Below are 19,435 nucleotides of genomic sequence, written 5' to 3'. Positions count from 1 at the left end.
AGAGAGTTTCTTTGCTTAATTAATGACGGCATGGAGAAAATTCGTATGCGTAAAAAATTCATACAATGTAAAATTCAAAAATAAAGATGCCAACGACAAAAAAAGAACGACATTTAAGAAAACATGTCAAATTTCATTTAAAGTAACATCGATTACTCGCAGAAATCATCGAGAGTGCATCATCGTAATGATACATCAACGACTCCTCCTCTTAATTGTAGATAATCGTTACTTCGGAAGTTTAATTCTTCATCTCCATCATGATCAAGTCTAATTTCCGTGCGGCTTGCACAAAAAATGATTTTCATCGATCAAACGAAATTCCCATCAGAGGATCTATCTATCTCTATGAAGGTCATAATCGATCGATTCGGCACTTGGAAGGCCTTGTTTCGCTTCTAGTTCAAGCAATGAAGAAATATTCGAGCGACTATGAAACACGGCAACCAGCGTATTTCATATCTTGTCATCTTCGAGGAAGCTGACCCCTTAAGATCGTGGTAGCTGACCGTAGGGAATCCGGTGCCCGGTACCCGGTGGAAACCTATCAAGGCCACAGCCGAGCTAGTCCTTTTATTTTCTGGCCATTTGACGAGAGCGACATGCCAGACATTCCACGCTGGAATAGCCGTGTAACTATGCCCTCGGCATGGCCTACGTGCGTGTTCAACCGTGTACGCGTGTGCGCGCGTTTCCGCGCTCATCTGTGTACGTACTTTATACAGGGTGCGCCACAGAAAGCGAACATTCCGATTTTCTGGCGCGTGAAACCGCTTAATGGAAATTTCACGTTCGCCTATGAGATGCTGCGACTTATGGGAACGTGAAGTTTCACGTTACATCCTGCTTCTCGTCGATCATTTCAGCGAAATTTTTACCGTTTTTTCTTCAGGATTTTTTCCAAAATATGCAACTGGAATTAAGCACGGAGAAAACATATTGACACATTTTGTAACACACTCGAAGTTTATTTCAATTTCAAGCGTTGTGAAGCTCTGAAATATTTTTAGTAAATACCATTCGCGATAAAATGCCTATTAAGTTTCATATTAAAGTTTCGTATTATTATTTTTGTCGATGTAATTATTATTGAAATTGAGAAATTTAATCTTAACGAAATATATACTTTTTACTTCCATATGGATATATAGGCGAATAATGGTACATGACTATTCATAACAAAGACCTAGTGCTGTTAAACTAACCATTTGCGGTTCAGTCTACATACATTCAGTCATTATGCTAATTAGCACGTTGAACGTCGGACGTGTAAGTATCTGGACTATTTTGGCAAAGAATCATTCCATTCGCTTCCTCGTGCCTAATCTACTTTCTGTATAAATTCATTTATGTTCTTCTAGGAATATATTACTTTCAAACTTTTTACGTTAATCAACGAAGTGTAAAAGAAAATCATTTTTCAAGATTCTGCCGTTCCGATGATTAACCAAAGAAGTGGTTCGTTTATTAATTATTTCAAAAAGTACTAATAATTTGCGAAGTGATCGATCGATCAACTTACGAATCACTATTAATTCTTTTCTCTGAAACGTTATTGTGTTCAACGGCAGACAAGTGAGGATGTGATATTTAAATGGAGCCTGTAGTTGACATTTATGCATCTGGTTACACGCGTGTAGTATACATGCATTGGATACAATACGAAAGGTATGCGTGTGCGTAAAGGACGGGGACTCAAGGCCGATCGTCGGGCAATCCTTCTTTCTCCATCTTGAACATACAAGAAAGACAATTCGGAGCCGTGAAGTTGCCGCGAATGCAGTATATCTTTATCAAACACTATTGCATTGAAACAGAACCGAACAATGACGTCGTTCACGGGATAACATATAATTGTTTAAATAAGTGAATTCCCTCGGTGACACGTACATAATGCTTTATTGGAGACATTAACAAATATCGCTTGGTATTAGATAAGCGAGTTTCAACGAAATGTTATCTTAGCATTGTGTGAAATCTTGTTCTCGTTTTGACATGTCTCGCAAATTGTTCATTTATTGAGAGGTACGTAGATACTGAAAAAGGATAGAAAGAGTCCATTTCTGGAAAATTCTACCTGTTTCTGACGAAAAGATCGAAAAAAAATATACATACATAGAATTACAAATGTTTTCTCTGGAATTTCTTAACAGCACAAGAAAAAGACTAATCGACTCGGTTAATGGCCACTTTCATGCATTAAGACTTCCTGTCAGGAGATTTCAATCTCGCTCCTAGAACAGCTGCTATCTCCGTGATCGTTCTTCCTTTAACAGCTAATTCATTCCGATCAAAAAGAATTTTCTGGCGTTTCACTTTTCATTGAAGAGGCACTTTCGAACGCATCGATCAGGAAAATGAGGCAACAAACGGTCCTTTCATCTCGATCCTTTCATATCGTAGTAATTGTGTGCAGAAGTGATTCCATTTGGTCGACCAGCGTTTGGGTGTCAAGAAACTTGAAGATCGTGGCGGGATTACCATTACATTGACGAACCAAAAACGTACTTCTCGATCGTCCAACGTGTTTACGTAGTACGTGACTTTTCGTTTTAATGCTTTCTATGCTTCGACAACCAATACTCGTTTCTCTTCGTATGTACACGTTGTGCAAGTGCTACAAGAATATTGATAGGCTTTCAAAATGAATTAACTACAAAAAACCGCCGGTGAACGATAGTTTCGTCGCTCGTCTATTACGCGCTTCTCTGTTTTGTAGACTTTTGTATCGTGTAATCGATTGGTTCCGTAATTATAACGATTTATTATGTTTCCTAGGAAACTGTAGCCAATTCTACGAAGCAACAGGAAATGTATAATAACGGTGTAACTGTGAAATCGATCTTCCAAAAAAAAAAAAAAAAAATATATATATATTCGCAGCGTAAAATTTATGCATGTTTTTGTCAAAATATATCAAATACTTCGGTTCTTTGAAAGAGAACACTAAATATTTTTACTGAGTTATAATTAACAAATAATATGCACAATAAAATTGAAATGATATATCGAGTGAAAGTTGTACGAAAGTGGCAAATTGCAGACATAACTTCTAGTGAAGTTTTTCAATGGGAATACTATCAACGTAACCATAAATAATATATTTCTAGTGAAATTAACAACCAACTAATCTTAACTGGGAAACAAGTTCTCGCTATCGTATTTGAAGAAGTGAAGAAGGAGATCAGACTATAAAATTGACAGCGACTGTAACAACTCATTTGCTTCCACATCCACTACACAATGTAATTATTGTTTTTTCTACTCGTTATACGGTTACAGCCGCGGTAGCTGGATTATAGAAAAAGGATTCAATATTACGTGTCGAAGGCTCGCAAGGATATATCCTGAGTTTCCTAAGAGTTCATAAAGAACAACCGGACATCCAACATGTAACGATCGCATCTTCTCAGAAAACTGGTTATAAGAGATATGTATAGGTATCTGAAAGTTGTCTTGTATACGTAGTTAGAAGCCACATTTTTATTACCTATAGAGGAAACATAGTTAATATTAACAGCCTTGTAGGATAATATTACATATTAATCATTTATAACCACCAATGACCAAAACATTTTACAAACTATCTATTTAAAGCTAATTTTCGTAATCTAAGATAAGCTTCTAAATTAAGAACTATAGTATGTAATATCGCCCTGTAATGTCGCTTAAATACGATTCTGTAAATGTCTGACTCGTGTTGACCGAAACTACTTAAGAATCTCAACGAACGCTAACACATCAGTGGAATATAAAAATCAGACGATCCAACAACCTCGTACTGTAACAGAAACAGATTCGTAATAGACAGGTATCTAACTCTATATCCTTTTTCTAACATTGATACGAAGAATTCTAGTGCGCCGTTGGTCGCGTTTTGTGGTACGCGCAAGGACACGCGCCAACCCTGGGCCACGTATCCCTCTTAAGAGCTCACGACCGGAAGTCCGATACGTACGACGCGAGCAATTACGAGGGTAATCGTGGTTGCTCGGAGAACTAGCTTGTTCGAAGATCGTTTTGCTCCGAGGTATCTTCGGCCACGCTCGACTTTCCGGTTTAACCGCTCCTTCTTCTAATCGCTTCTCTTCCTGCCGAACGATCTTCCCGTCCTTGGTCTTTTCCACGCACTTCGGCTAGTTGGAAAGTTCTATGCAGTCGATTCTTGGCTTCGCCGCTCCCCAATATGGTGAAACTTTACGTTGCTCGTGTATTTTACAAATCTTCCCTTTAAACCAGTCCAATAATTGTGTTAAGGTGTCGTATAAATTAAAACAGGGAACATTGTGCAACCAAAGGAGAAATAATTTTTCAGAAGTTCAAATCACAGGCTTAAAATTAATACATGAGAAAGAAACAAGCTTTTTTATAAAATCGAAATCGTTCTCCACAACGTTTAATGCTTTATATAAAATTTCCACATATATTGAAAACGTCATCCAAACGGTTCACTAGCTCCGCAATTGCTCTGTTTTTGTTTTCCCACGTGTTACAGCACAAATACGATGCGTAACGGATGAAGTAGCAAAGAAGCGCCGATTTTTCTCGTGGTCATCTGATATATCAAATGAACTATCGGGGAACTAGAAATGAGATAGCGACAGCACGAAAGAGAATCCTTGAATGTCAGAGGTGTCGATATTGAACGGTGTCTAGTTTCATTCATCCAACTCTGAGAATCAGAACACTCGCCCCCGGATCGCAGACAGGAATTTTTATGAATGACCAAAGGAATCCTCTTACCTGAGTCACTATCCCCAGCCATGGTCCAATACCGTGAAAAGGGCCGTCAACTCGATCACGTAGATCGTTAATGCCAAACTTTCACAAAAATAAATCTCCCGCTTGGTTCTGGCTCTGACTCAGAAGTCAGAGTACTAAGTTGTATTTCACACATTCGATACTTTTATTTTTTACTTTCAGATAGTTTGAGCTTCGTAAAAACGATTTTTTATGTTTTAAAAACTTCTACTTGAAAAATCTTAGAAGATGCTATGAATTTATGTGAATTAAATTCTATTTTATTAAATAAGTCGAAATTGAATAAGTCGGTTTACTAAAAGATTGGAAAAATTTAGCATTTTCAAGGTGACAATTACATAATTACGATTTAACAGATGAAATTAGAAGCTGTTTGTCGTTTCTCCACGTTAACTATCCTCATTAGCAAGGAGATTGGCGTTATCTCATATGAAATTTCAGTCTTCTGGTTCTGAGGCTGTACATACGGTCGATGTCTCTAATATATTTTTCATTCTCGAACGCAGTAATCTCATCCTTACATAACGCAGCTACGATGACTCAATCTTGGGAACGTATGTATACAATCCGAGGAAATCTATTACAATGGAAAACCGTCATATGCGAACTTACTGTGAATTCTATTGAGTCGAGAAACTTTCGTTTCGCGTTCATTAAACACATCAAAATAACCTTTAATTTCCCCCAACTTATGCAAATATTGATTGTTTTAACACAGAAAGTAAACTCCAAATTATAATATACGAAAAGTAATATTTTGTTAAGATAATATAATACACATAAATAACACGAATCGATAAACGGTGAAGTAAAAAGGAATCCATTTTGAGTACAAGTATTTATGTATTCGGCTGTCGCAACTTACAAGCATGTTGAACGTTCATCCTAGAAATGTTTCCCGACTATGAAGAATACAAGTTACATTCTCTTCGTCGCTTCAATTAAAGCACAGACTCACGCGCTAAATTGTCCCATCGAGGATGAAATGCAAAGTTGTCGATGTATTGAACGTTGTGCGCCGGCATGTTCTTTGTTCAGGTGCTACGACACGACGCGACGCGTATTCCAAACTGTGGCTAGACTCGATCACGGTGAATACGAAACAAGATTTTCCAGCCTGTGACAACGGTGTAGAATTTAAATGCGTCGAATGTCGGTCGTAGAAATGACCATGCAGGCAATGGTTGATAGTGATTGAGGTCGCATACGAGGATCATGAAGGAGATCGTGAAAACTCGCTGGTTACCGGGTTAAAACCTAGCTGCGGGCGACCGCGTAAGATGCACAGTTAAATGGATTGCTTGAATAGAATAGTGCGAACGATAGGAATGTAAATTAGCGTTTGACGGTATATGAAAAGGTAACATTACATAAAGTAGTACAAAATGTCATATGATAAAGATAACTGTCTATGTTCTGAATGATTTTGCTGTGCTTTGCTGTGCTGTGATTATGAATGCATGAGACAATTTAATTTTTGTACATACGTTCGCCATTCACATCGAACGTAGTAATACAAAACATAATTAACACTTTACATGGGGTTATCTAAAAACACGTGTGCCATCGTTTCTTGAACTCAAAGCCGTCATGTGTTACCACCTGTTCAAGGACAAGGACAACCTCTCTCGAGAACCATATTTACGAATAGCATGGAAAGTACATATTTCTTTAAGTAAGTCCAGAGAACGAAGAATCATATCTGATGCTATTTCACGAAAATTATGTTCTAATATATTTTCCAAGTATTATTTTGGCCTTAATCTGGATTAAATTTAAGTGACATAAATTATTATCGTATATATACGTTTTCTTTAAATTGTACGCCAGTTGCTAATATGTTGTAGATTGTGTTAAATTTTTTTTAATGTTAGTATAAATTGCTGTTTATAAGATTTTTCGATTTAACCGTAAGGAGAATTTATATAAAAAGTTGCAAGTAAACTACGTAATTTAACGGCTCGTATTTGTGTAAATAGCAGTGGTAATTTCGACGAAAAAAGAAGAAGAAGCAAGAGAGTAATTTCTAGCCAACTGGGCAGAATGACGTTGCATTTTATAAATTCCAGTTTATCGACGGTTAGCTCGATAATGTTTCTCTTTCACTTTCATGTAATCCATAGCCTATTTTTCTATTTTCAAAGAAGAAGCGCAAATTTTAGCAAAATAAATCTCAGACTTACATATAATTAACGGTATAGAAAACCTCTTAACACATTACCGATTATCATCTAATTTAATGTTAATAAAACGGTTGTATTACACAATCAAAATAGATCAAAGCCATTACTCTTAAAATTACACCTTAACAGCACATAACTTAGTGAATTACCAGTAATTATTAAGTAAATTATTAATTATGATATTAGGAAATTATAAAATTTCACTTATGAGTCATGCTTTTCTTAATACAATAAAAACGTGAAGACATATCGTATTAACCGTTAACTCTAGCCATTTTTGCATTTACCAGTTTGGTTGTGAAGCTATAACTGCCGAAAATGTCTTACCCCATTAAAAACTAACGATCTGTTCTTCAAATATTTTTTTGTGACAAATTAGCGGAAGTAATCGAAACGCTTCGATGATCAGTAGGACGATCACTCTGTATATCCGATTTTGGGGTTGGCACGCGCAAAGCGTGTGCTGCTTTCGGACCATCTTAGCTGGTTACTTAACCGCCAGGATGTCAGCAAATACGGACGACCGGTTCATGAAATCCATGCATAATAATAATAATCCAACGATATGGTCGGACATAGACGGCCTTCCCGGCTGTCGGCTCGAGGCTGTTTTGATATCTGTCGGGCGAATTATTATCAGAGCATAAGAGCGGAAGGGGTACGTTTGGAAGAGAACGGGGAGGTGCCGTGACACGTGTGATACGCGCGTATGGGTTCGTTCTACCGTGACGCTGGCCGATTAAAGTTCAAGATATGGAACTGGTCCGTGTCCCTGCGAACGTGATAACTTAAATGGTAATACGCGAAACCGTGGAACGCGAGCCATACCCGCCAGCTCTTGGACAGCCGCAATTTTACTGCAAGCTGTAGAAAAATAGGGGCGAGTATAGCCCTGAGTTATGAGTCGTGCGTTTGTGCAATCGCGTTCCTTTCCAGGTTATCTTTTAAATTTTCCTGGATATTTCTCTTTTTAAGGACGTTCATCCACCGCAACAGCGTGCTTCGAATTCTGATCAACGACAGAGATATGTACCTACATCGACGCATGTACCAAGAAGATTTTCGCAAAGTTACAAACTACAGGAGGTTTAGTGAAAGGTGCGGAGACTTTATATATAAATCGATCAGTTTTAACCCTCGTCCACCTTTACTGTATTTTGTAGCTTTCATCGTGAGACAGTGAGTTTCGAAGCGGTTTAAAAGACAGTATCGTTTTTTCAAAGTGGTTGACGCGTGTTAAATCGATTCTGCATGATAAATTCACGGTCCACTAAATGACTCTCTACCCATTTACTGGAAAATTGAACAACAAGAATTATTCGCAAAATTAACATTATATTTTAACATAGTCTGGTAAATTAAGGTTGATGACGATCGATCACGTTCCTTCAAAATTTCGGTGTATCTACTACTCACAACTTTTCCCATGCACAGCCATCGCGTACATTTGAAATAAAAAAGAAAATCGAAGGAACAAAAACTAATATCCGACGATATCGCGTACGTTCCTATTTGTGAAACGACATTAATTATGCAGCACGTGAAACAGCTATTGGCAGACCCCGTGCACTCGTTATATTCGGACTTTCACTCCATGCGCCACTTAAATGATATTCTCTCTTTGTCTATTTCGTTGCTGGCCTCTGTTAAACGCGCATAAGTAACCATGAACAAAGCGAAGACAAGTTACTCGTTTTACATCTCGTCCTATGGAGGCTGAAACACGTTGTGATACACTGGTCGTTCGTCCGTTCGCTTGTTCAAGATCACAATGTCGAATTGCATTGTGTTATAAAAGATTTACGGCAGAAAAAACACGGTACTTTCACTCGAAAGCTTTCATTTCTAGATGAGCCACACCAATGCGGTTCAACGAATACAGTTAATCGCGAATCATTTTCAGCGCTTGTAATTTTTCCGCGTGAAATCATTTTGATAGTATCCGTCGAAGTGTAACATTTAAATGACCCGATTATTATATAAAAAATCAAATTGTCCCTTATCCTATGAACGAACTGAATATATTGATGCAATGTATTTCTATTACGGAAGTAGTGATATAATTCCATTTTTTAGCATCAAATATCGTATATTTAATAACTCAGCTTTTCCTTATATATTTGTTTGTTCTCACGGTGAGTAATGTATATTATAATACTTTTTAAATTGGTTTTATTTCGTAGATCTGTTTTTCCTAGGGTGATTCGACAATTTGTCTCCTGTATTCAATTACCATAATTTTCCACGAACGACTATTGTAACTAGGAAACGGAAGCGTGTTGAAAATGGATGAATAGCATGGTGAATAGTGGCTATCATAGACTACGATCAATAAGAGAAAAATAACGACGCGTACGAAATTCTACTTTAATATCACCGAGTTCATTCCGTAGTTTATAAGCACACTGTAAGCACATTTCGATGAACCAGTTATCTTTACACTTTTGCTTAGGTACACGAATATTTGGTGTATGTACGATGTACGGTGTTTCCATCAAAGAAACCAGTTGGTGATCAAATCGTGAGGAAAAGAGAGGATTGCTTTGACAATAACCATACAATTCTCCGAATAATTTCACGTAGACGAATCAATTTATGAAGCTCCATGGTTCCTTGACTAAGACAGATTACTTGGGCCACGCTAATCAATCCTGGACTGCTTAGTTGATTAAATTCTTTATAATTATACGCCATTCGTTTGCAGTAATCTCGAGAGTTTTTTGATAATCTAACGAATGTTAATATACGGTTGATGAATTACGCGTGAAGTATAAATTACGAGTAGACTGTATCATCGATGAGGCATGTAGTACTCCGTTTCCATGCGAATCACATTTTACTATTACGTGTTTTTCATTCGTTCTACTCAAAATTGCAGTATTAACGTCCGTCGGTAATTTATTGAGAGACTAAAAGTTGATACCATATGATTATAATACAACGGTGTTCTCATACTGCTTTTAAACAAAGTTTCTTAATTGCCACATTAATTGATAAGTCTATTTGCTATTACTATTACTGCTATTTGATTTAATTAAAAATTTCGAATCCTTAAATAATTTTTACTTGCGAAACTAATGAAAACCAAAGAGTTTCACTGTACCATATCCTGCAATTAAAAAATAACATTTCTTTTAGGGATCAGTGAATAAATCTTTGGTAATCAAGTTTCCATTCAGGCCGTAACGAAGTTCAGAATATGTGTAACATTATAATTAATTACATAAAAAGTTTGCATTAATAACCTTTGCATATAAAATGCATATGTGTGAAATATATACAACGTTTATCGAAAGAGGTTTCTGAAATACATAACGTTAACGATAAGGAGCTTAGCTATCGCTAACCCGATTAAGGTGACTCATCGTTAGTAGAATAAATAAACGTGATTCTATAAATATGTTCACACTGATATTTATATTTTTTGCTCTAAATGGTTTTGATAAATACGAAACATACTTAACGCACCAGTTCATTTTTCATCTCATTGCCAGCTGATTATCATCTAATTTAATTACATAGTTGTTCTTGTACAAAAATTAAAATTTTTATTAGAGCACAGAAAACGTTATGAAATATGCAAATGTATTTAGAAACGATATTCTAATCATTCCAATTAATGTTCAGTGGCACAAAACTAAATTTATCCTTCTTGAAGCTAACACATACATAAGTATAATCTGTGTATTTGTTAAAATGTAGGATTAGTCACATAACGATGAGATCAGTGTGCATTCTTAGGAAAAAATCTTATCGATATCTTAAAAAACATGACAAATCAAGTATTTTTCTATGTTTTCTTTTATCTCCTGTTTCTTTTATTAACTAATTGACATTCTCTTTATTTTCACTTACTAAAAATAATCGTAAAATTGCTTCTATACGATTACCAGCTATTGTATTCTAGCCTTAATTTACAAACTTAATTTACTTATTACTCACACTGGTGTCGAAGAGTAGATTGTAAATACGCAAATAAATTTAAACAAATTTGCCAAAACGAAGGAGTTATAATTCTTTCAATCGATCAATATTAATCTCTAAGCAAAAATTAAAATTAAAATCGCGCTTAAAAGCAGTTCAGAACAAATTTAATGTACGCTAGCTAACATAGTTACTTAATATATCGTAACTCTACCATTCACCGTTAACAGTTAGTTATGTAATCCTAGCGAATCATTTAGTGTAAACATAATGCAAGGTGCAAGTAATTGTTTGCTATAATGAATAATTGTTTATCATGAAAACGTCTCGAACGCAACAGAAATCTCAAAATTTATCTGTAGACAAAAGAAACATGACGTCTAAAAAGAAAGGAACAAGAATGAGAAATATGAGGCTAAAAAGCTTCCTGAAAATCAGCTGTAAGCAGATTTTAGCCATTAACCTAGCATCTTCGAAATGGTATCCATGGTAATACGTCGTTCACATCGTTAAAGTGGCGTCTTCGAAGCGTTGTAAAGTGTTCTCGTTAATTATGAATAATATGATTACGCAATTCTTCCCATGGTTTCCCTTTTGTGAGACCCGGCTTCAATACATAGACAACCGGGAACTCGGCAATGATTCACAGAGAGCAGAAGAAGCGCACGAACGAAATTCCGATAATTGAAAATTCAACATGTATGCAAAACAACAATGTAATTTATGCGCTAATCGAATATTTCCATATAGTGAGAGTTATTTAAAACGTACTGCAAAAGATGTTTTACTAATAACGATGAATGACTAATAACAGCTCGCTTAAAATATATAAACAACATGAATATTCAAGTGATAAGATAATAAAATTAGATTCCGATACATTTTTTGTAGTCAAAGGAACCTTCAAAACATCTTTTGTTTAATTTATATCAAGTTGTGCAACAGACCAATGTGTGATTCGTAAAATATTTTAACAGCTGTCTCAAGCCAAACACTCACTATCCTGTTACCGCTAATAAAATTATAAAATACACCATGAAAGAAGAGCAAGCAATATTTTGACGAATCGATCAAAATACGTAACGAAAGAAACAATCCTTAACATTGTTCCCACAGTATTCTATTAAAGGTCGTTACAGAATTCAAGTTAATAAATTCCTTTAACTTACCTGATACCTGTCCTCGTAAAAAATCGATGCGTTCAACAGAGGTCCCACTGAATCATCGTCGGTTTTGTTTGTAATAGTGTATCCTTTCTATGGTATATGCTTGCGTTTTTTCTAAAAATGCACAATTAAGAGCAAAATTTCACTATACACGAGTGAAGACCTGACAGAGCCACTGCGATAGCAGGGAATACGATCAGGTACCATCTGTTTAGACCGACCGAGCGGGTCCGGACGACTGAACGTGCCTCTCGTTGCGCCTTCACCGACAGCCTCGATTCCTACCTTCTCTTTCTCTTTTTCTCTCTCTCCATTGTAGAGTGTATCTCCCTTTCCCTCTATATAAACAGAAATTGTACAGTGACAATTTGTTCTAACGATGATCGATTTTAAATCAATTTATACATAATAAATGACTTTTGATATTACTCTACATGTGTTTATGCGTTTACAATTTTACGTTACGATCTTTCTTGATAAATTGGTATGATACATGAATACCAAAGAATCATTTAAATATTATAATCTCATTGGATTGTCTAAATATATGTAATTTTTGTTTTCAACAAATATTTGAACATATGGACACTCTTGGTTAGATCATTATATTGTTTAATCAGATAGATAATGTCGATTACATCTTCGAATCTATGAATATAGATTTGCTATTATGTCAGTGTAGTTTATTCGTTTGTCGTGTAATAAATTTTATTTAACTTAAAGGACTTTCTATTTGAATCGCTTTTCTTTAATAAATATTCGTCTTAATTATTGAATTTTCAAATTTTAAGATTTCTCAAGTGTAATAAAAAATTTTCGTCAAATAGTCTTTATCATAATTAGATAATGGATATTTGACTCAATTATTTATAATAAATATATTTTGTTCAAAAGTTACAATCTTCGACATGATGTAAAACATAACTATCTTCATTTCCGTTATTCTTTCCTCTATTTATAAGTTATTGTACAGAGTAAAGCTATGCAGCGATGCCTTATAGGCGTGGAATTGACATTGAGCAGGAAAAGGGAATAGTTATCCTTCTTATCCAAGTTGTATGGGGAAAGGCATGTGAGAAAAGATTTGTGACATTTAAATATTTTACTTGATAAATATTTAATAAGTACGCGACATTTGAATTCATATCGAAGATCATTAATATACTGATAAAAAGATATCTATAGATTATAATTATTGAAATTTGATCAGCGGTTGTTACCTTTTTTAATTATTATCACAAATTAAAATTGTTTTTCTTAAAATAGGTACTGGAGTATTTCTCTCTGGAGTATATTAATGGAAATTAATGACACTGTATAAATATATAGATTTTAATCCTTAAAAACGTGAATATTAAGGAGTTTTATTTTCTATACCTTAGACACACATAAACAGAAAAAATAGTTTATTCCTTTTGTAAATATATTTTTGTTACATTTGTACTTGTTCGTATCCGCTTCATGCAAATGTGGGCACCGACACCGACATTGAACGGTTGACATTGAGCACCGGAAACGATCATTAAGCTCAATATCAGCGTACACCACGATCGGCTGTAGAGTGTCACTAACCTCGATAATACAGTGATTATATCTCGCTTGAATACAAAACATTTTACGTATGTATTTTCTAACACGATAGATAGTTGAGCATGTAGATATGTTGAAATTATGCGTTTGATTTGAGTTAGGTTTGAGTTAGGTTTGAGTTAGGTTTAGATTGAATGTAAATGACAATAATAAAACACAAAGTAAACACAAAGTAATGTCATAAAGAAAATTATAAAAATAATCGTTATCACAACTAATATAACTTTTTCTAGCTTGCGTATTTCCTATACTATAATTTACAGTCATGGCAGTTTAGATACTTTACTAGTTTTTTCTGCACCGATCACAATGTATTGATATTTCTGAATTTACCAAGATAACTGTTCGTACAAAGCTTTACGCATCATGGAGTGATGCGGATACATAGTATACGGTATACGCGAGAACACGTATCATTTTATTAGTACTTTCGAGGACACGTATAGTTTAACTGTAAAAGTTAATGTTTCACTGTGAAACGACAACGCAAGCCTCACAGGCTGTAATTTTCGTTTCGCTCCATTGTTCACGAGCAATAAAAAATAATCGTTACCGTGTTACTGGTTCTATATGCACCTTTACAAGAGCAGAGGGTGACGAGCATTTTTCTTTCATTGTTCTGGTTATATATTAGCGTCTTTTCCTTTATCGAAGAGAGCCAGCAGATATTGCTTGCTAAAATCGTATGTATGTATCTATATGATACATATGAAAATCTCTGGTGTCTTAACATTAATAGATAGATATTAGTTATTACTATGACATCGTTTTTACCACGTTTCATAGTTAGAAAAAACACGTCTGATAAAATAGAGATATACCAGAGCGCGGTAGTTCAGTTACATCTGCCATGAATGTTATTTTATGTTGCTATTAGGTAATAATTTTATAATGTAGATAAAGCCCTCATTCATATATTAAGATTTTGCATTATGTGAATTCTTCACGAGAGTAATTAAGTGCCATATACGCAAATATTACGATCTGATAAAATAGTACCACGGTTGCTACATTAATTACAATACAAAAAGATGTGCACTTTATCCGAGTTATGCTATTTTGTTGTTTGATAAATATTCGAAATTCGTTTCGTTACGTGTTTACAGTGCATGAAAGAAGTTGATTTTACCGGAGGATTTATTGTTGGTGAGGTTATTATCAGAAATGGAGCGGTCTTTGAATGCTTTGCATCACATAATCGCATTTCTAACTATCATAAAGTATATTGTAGGATTGAAAATAAAATGCTTTGTGTATTCGTAAATGTTACGGATCTCCTTCCAATCGAAATATAATAACGTTAGTCTATTTCGGTATTGCAAAGGAAATGACACGAACTTAAAGGAAAAAAGGGATAGTAGTATTTAATATTTTCAGTACTTTGAATTAAACAAAGTCGAATGAACAGGGATTTTTCAATTTTACGCTTTTCTGAAAATATACATATATAATTGCTCATATATATATACAATCATTAATAGCTGAAAATAGTAAAATTTGTTTCAAACTACTTATAAACAGATATAATTTAAGAAAACGTATTCAGTTTTAATTGTTCATCAAAATTTATTTGAAGAATCGGAGGATATAACGAACTTCTGCGCGCGGGCATGCAAGGCACATGACAAGATATTACATATCTATATATACATATGTACGTGGATGGGTTTTTGAATTATTGCAGCAAGTTTTACAGAAAACTTGACGTGACGATGGTAAACAAAACTACCGATATTACCGACCGAGCGACAGGATCTCTCTGTCTGAGTCGAGTGAGCATTCTAAACAATTGTAATACGCGGTGCGCGATTCGTATCCTAGGCTCGATGAGTGTTGAGAGTTGAGAGGGCCTTGATCGAGCTGTGATAGGTTTCTTTCCGAAAACATTAGCGCCGAAGTAAATGTATCGCAGAAACAACGAACTACGTTGAGTACGATAGTGTTACGCATAACGTATAGAGGCTTGTTTTTAACTGTGTTTAATACAAGTGTAATAAAAACAGATAATACTAGTGGAACAAAATAACGACGTTCGTAAAGATTGGCCATCTTGAAAAGATATGTCATATTTGTTAAAACGTCAACAATATAGTGTGTATTGTTCAATACATGCCGCCAGATTGCTTTAACTACGGTTGACTACACACCTAATCATCGGAAGTAAAGGCGACACGGTGGCGTATTTGACACGCGGACGTAATCGTAAAAGAAGCACAGCTTCGTCAAATAATGAATCGCACTGACGGATTGGTACAACGACGACGTGTTGTTAACAGCAGTAGTGGTAGTGGTCTAGGCCAGGATGGATCTAATGATATTAGCAATAATGATAAATTATCTGGCCATGGCACGGATACAGACTGTACCATGCAAAAAGATCTTAATTCAAATCCCAAGATCGACGAATCCCAAGATTCTGATAAGGAAACCAGATTGACACTCATGGAGGAAGTTTTATTACTTGGCCTGAAAGACAAGGAGGTTTGTTGACATTATTTTCAGCTGTAGTTGATTTCTTTGCTGTCATGCATAGTAAAATGTATTATGAATCAATACCTGAGTTTTAAAACATATATTTTCTCACAGGGTTACACATCATTTTGGAATGATTGCATAAGTTCCGGGTTACGTGGTTGTATTTTGGCAGAACTTGGATTTCGTGGTCGAGTAGAATTAGAAAAAGCTGGTATGCGCAAAAAGGGACTATTGGTGAGAAAACTTCTATTGAAAAATGATGCTCCTACAGGAGATGTTCTGTTAGACGAAGCTCTAAAACACCTAAAAGAAACTGATCCACCTGAAACTGTTCCTAGTTGGATTGAATATCTCAGTGGTTAGTTAAGCATGAAAATATATTTATTTGATAACAAATTTTTTATAATACACTCCTATAATATTTTATATATCTTTCCTTATTTAGGAGAAACATGGAATCCACTCAAATTAAGATATCAGTTGAAAAATGTTAGAGAAAGATTAGCTAAAAATCTTGTTGAGAAAGGAGTTTTGACAACTGAAAAACAGAATTTCTTACTCTTCGATATGACAACTCATCCTCTTACTGATAATCTTGCCAAAAGTCGACTTGTAAAAAAGGTAAATTCTATGTTCTTTTTGTATTATTTTTGTTTACTCATTATATCTTTAATTTAAGTTTCAGTTTTAGTTACTCATCATATCTTTGGTGCGTTCATTATATTTAAGTGAAAGTAATATCTTATTACCTATATATAAATTTATATACACATAAAAGTGTAAACATGATTAGATTGTATGAATCTTGTTTAAAAGATTGTTGAAATTAAAAAATTATAATGACAGGGAAATTATATATAAAAAATGTATTTTTTATATCTCTCAGATTCAAGAAGCCGTGTTAAGCCGCTGGGTCAATGATGCTGGCCGTATGGATAGGCGAACATTAGCTTTAGTTATTTTAGCTCATGCAGCTGATGTATTAGAAAATGCGTTTGCACCTCTCTCAGATGACGACTATGAACTAGCGATGCGACGAGTGCGAACACTATTGGACCTTGACTTTGAAGCAGAAGCTGCTAAACCTAATGCTAATCCAGTCCTTTGGGCAGTATTTGCTGCATTCACTAAGTAACAATTCTTTCACAAATTACAAGTGTATAAAGCAAATATTGGATACTAGTATGAATACTTGGGACTATCAAATTTACAGAAATTTTTGTTGCAATCTGAAATGGAGTAGCTGCAAGTGTTATTAATGATCATATAATTCAGACCAAATACCTTGAACCCAACTGTGTAAAGCAGACTTAGAATATCAGTCATTTCCATTACTGTTATTTAATACATTTGATAGCTGAATTATGAATATTCATATTTAAATATTATAAAGAGAAAAAAAAGAATAACAAAATTTAAAGTGTGAATGAGTACTTTGCGTGTGGGGTAGTGCCATGTCAGCTCAGGAACAAAAGATTGCACTGTGCTGAATTTTGTCCCATATCTTCTCTGTGTCTATTATCTGAACATGAACTGCAAATACATATGTTTACAGACGCGACAATTATATGGCAGACATTTAATGTTGGATCAAATGTCACATTTCTGATAGTTGTCTAAATGTGAAAGCAATGAAAGTAATTCTTTGCACAGTGGTGACAAATTTTTATCGTTTCTTTACGTCTTCTTTATAGAAAACTGGATTATAGTAGGTTTATACTTCCAAAATCTGTTTTTATTTTTTTTAAACTAGTGTATATTTATAGTTTCACTAGGTGGCAGTAAAGTACTCAGATGTCAAAAATAGTTTATGAAAGTCATTTCTATCCAACTTAAATCTTTCTCGATGCATCGCTATGATCTATGATGAAATGTAACGCGGGAATAGTTGAAGGTAGCAAACGAATATGTCAAAGCTGTTATGTTCTTAATTAATATGCGATACGCTCGTATGTTCGCGATAAATTTTGTTATTAATTTATCGTATATATGTTACTATTGTTAACATTATACGATGTGATATGATACTATGTAAGTAGAAAAAATATAAAATGGGGACTGTTTGTTATAATTATTATATCAAGGCAAACAAAGTTAAAGACGAATAAGGGATTTTCAAGAATCATAATTGTTACCAATTTTAGTATCATATACTATTGTCTTTTACAAATCTTTAAATGTGTATAGGGTGATCAAGAAATATTTAATCTTTCTTTGAAATGTTTGTACAATCGAAACAATTTATTTATCGGACATTTAAATATTTTCTAGCAACTTTTGAATGATCAATGTATGAAAAACAATTCAATTATTTCACTTTTTCATCTATTTTTTCATACATCGTAAATATGCCTTAGATTAATAAAATCGTAAACTTGTGCAATTGCTTAATATTCGGTCTCAAATCTTCGTTCATTACGAAAATTGAATATTTATAATAAGTTTAGTATGTATTTAACAATGGCATTTCTGAGTATTTAGTTCACAAATTATATTTGTGGAAATATATTGATCTTTTAAATGGAAGGTATATTGTTATTTTTGACAATATTTAAGATGATCATATTGATTTGAATATATAAGTTTTATATTATTACCTTTTATTTAAAAACTATAAAAATTTTAGGTTCATATATTTTAAATACACATAAGAGTTTCAGTATCTGCATTAGAACAGATTAAACAGTTTCAAATGTATTTGTACCTTTTATGGTTATAATAGTAGTTGAAAATTTCGTACTAGTAGGATTAGAACTTTACCATTAATTTAACTAATTTAATAATAGATGTTTTTAGTTTAAAGCAGCATGTTATGTTATCTTTGTTTGATTAATATTTCTTGGAACATCCTGTATGTATTCAACTGAATTTGTTTATAATTTTGAGGGGTTCCCTACATAAATTTATATAACAAAATTATTTTATGTGTTTAGATAATATGTATTATAGAACAATAAACTTATTTTTGTTTATACATACATATATTGACATACATTTTGGAAATAATAAATAAGAGCAAAAGAAATAGATATTCTAAAATCTTTTAATATTGCTGCCTTAGTACTATAAAATTATAAACATATATAGATTTCTTTATGTTATTGCAATATTGGAATACTATTATACTGCATCTCAAATAACATAAATATTTATTGAAAGAGATTTAAGAAGTATGAGCTATTGTTAAATTTCTTGTAATACAGCAAAATAGTCAATAAATATCATAATTTTATACCTGTATATTATTAAAGAATTTGTTTCAAAAGATAATTTAAATTGTCTTAAAAAAGAGCTTGCTGGACAAACGCATTTCATAAATATTAAGCATTTTTAGCA

At 34.0% G+C, this 19,435-nt stretch overlaps 2 protein-coding genes across 4 annotated transcripts in view; one reads left to right on the top strand and one right to left on the bottom strand.

The window, feature by feature from the left end:
* The window catches only part of LOC139988965 (uncharacterized), a 41,094-nt gene extending 28,808 nt beyond the window's left edge, over positions 1–12,286 (bottom strand). For all 3 annotated transcript variants that reach the window (XM_072006791.1, XM_072006789.1, XM_072006790.1), the window contains exon 1: positions 12,038–12,286. The gene's annotated coding sequence lies outside the window, so the exon portion shown is untranslated. The remainder of the gene's footprint in view (positions 1–12,037) is intronic.
* A 3,153-nt stretch (positions 12,287–15,439) lies between these two features.
* On the top strand, positions 15,440–19,331 carry Sau (Golgi phosphoprotein 3 homolog sauron). The gene is made up of 4 exons (XM_072006806.1): positions 15,440–16,105; positions 16,211–16,457; positions 16,545–16,720; positions 16,986–19,331. The coding sequence occupies exons 1-4, from the start codon at positions 15,854–15,856 to the stop codon at positions 17,232–17,234; spliced, it is 924 nt and encodes a 307-aa protein (XP_071862907.1). The 5' UTR covers positions 15,440–15,853; the 3' UTR covers positions 17,235–19,331.
* Positions 19,332–19,435: the final 104 nt, after the last annotated feature.

The sequence above is a fragment of the Bombus fervidus genome, chromosome 7 (genome assembly GCF_041682495.2).
Source record: "Bombus fervidus isolate BK054 chromosome 7, iyBomFerv1, whole genome shotgun sequence".
In the NCBI taxonomy this organism is placed as follows: domain Eukaryota; kingdom Metazoa; phylum Arthropoda; class Insecta; order Hymenoptera; family Apidae; genus Bombus; species Bombus fervidus.
The sequence above is the reverse complement of the archived record's forward strand: the minus strand, read 5'-3'. Positions and strand labels throughout refer to the sequence as shown.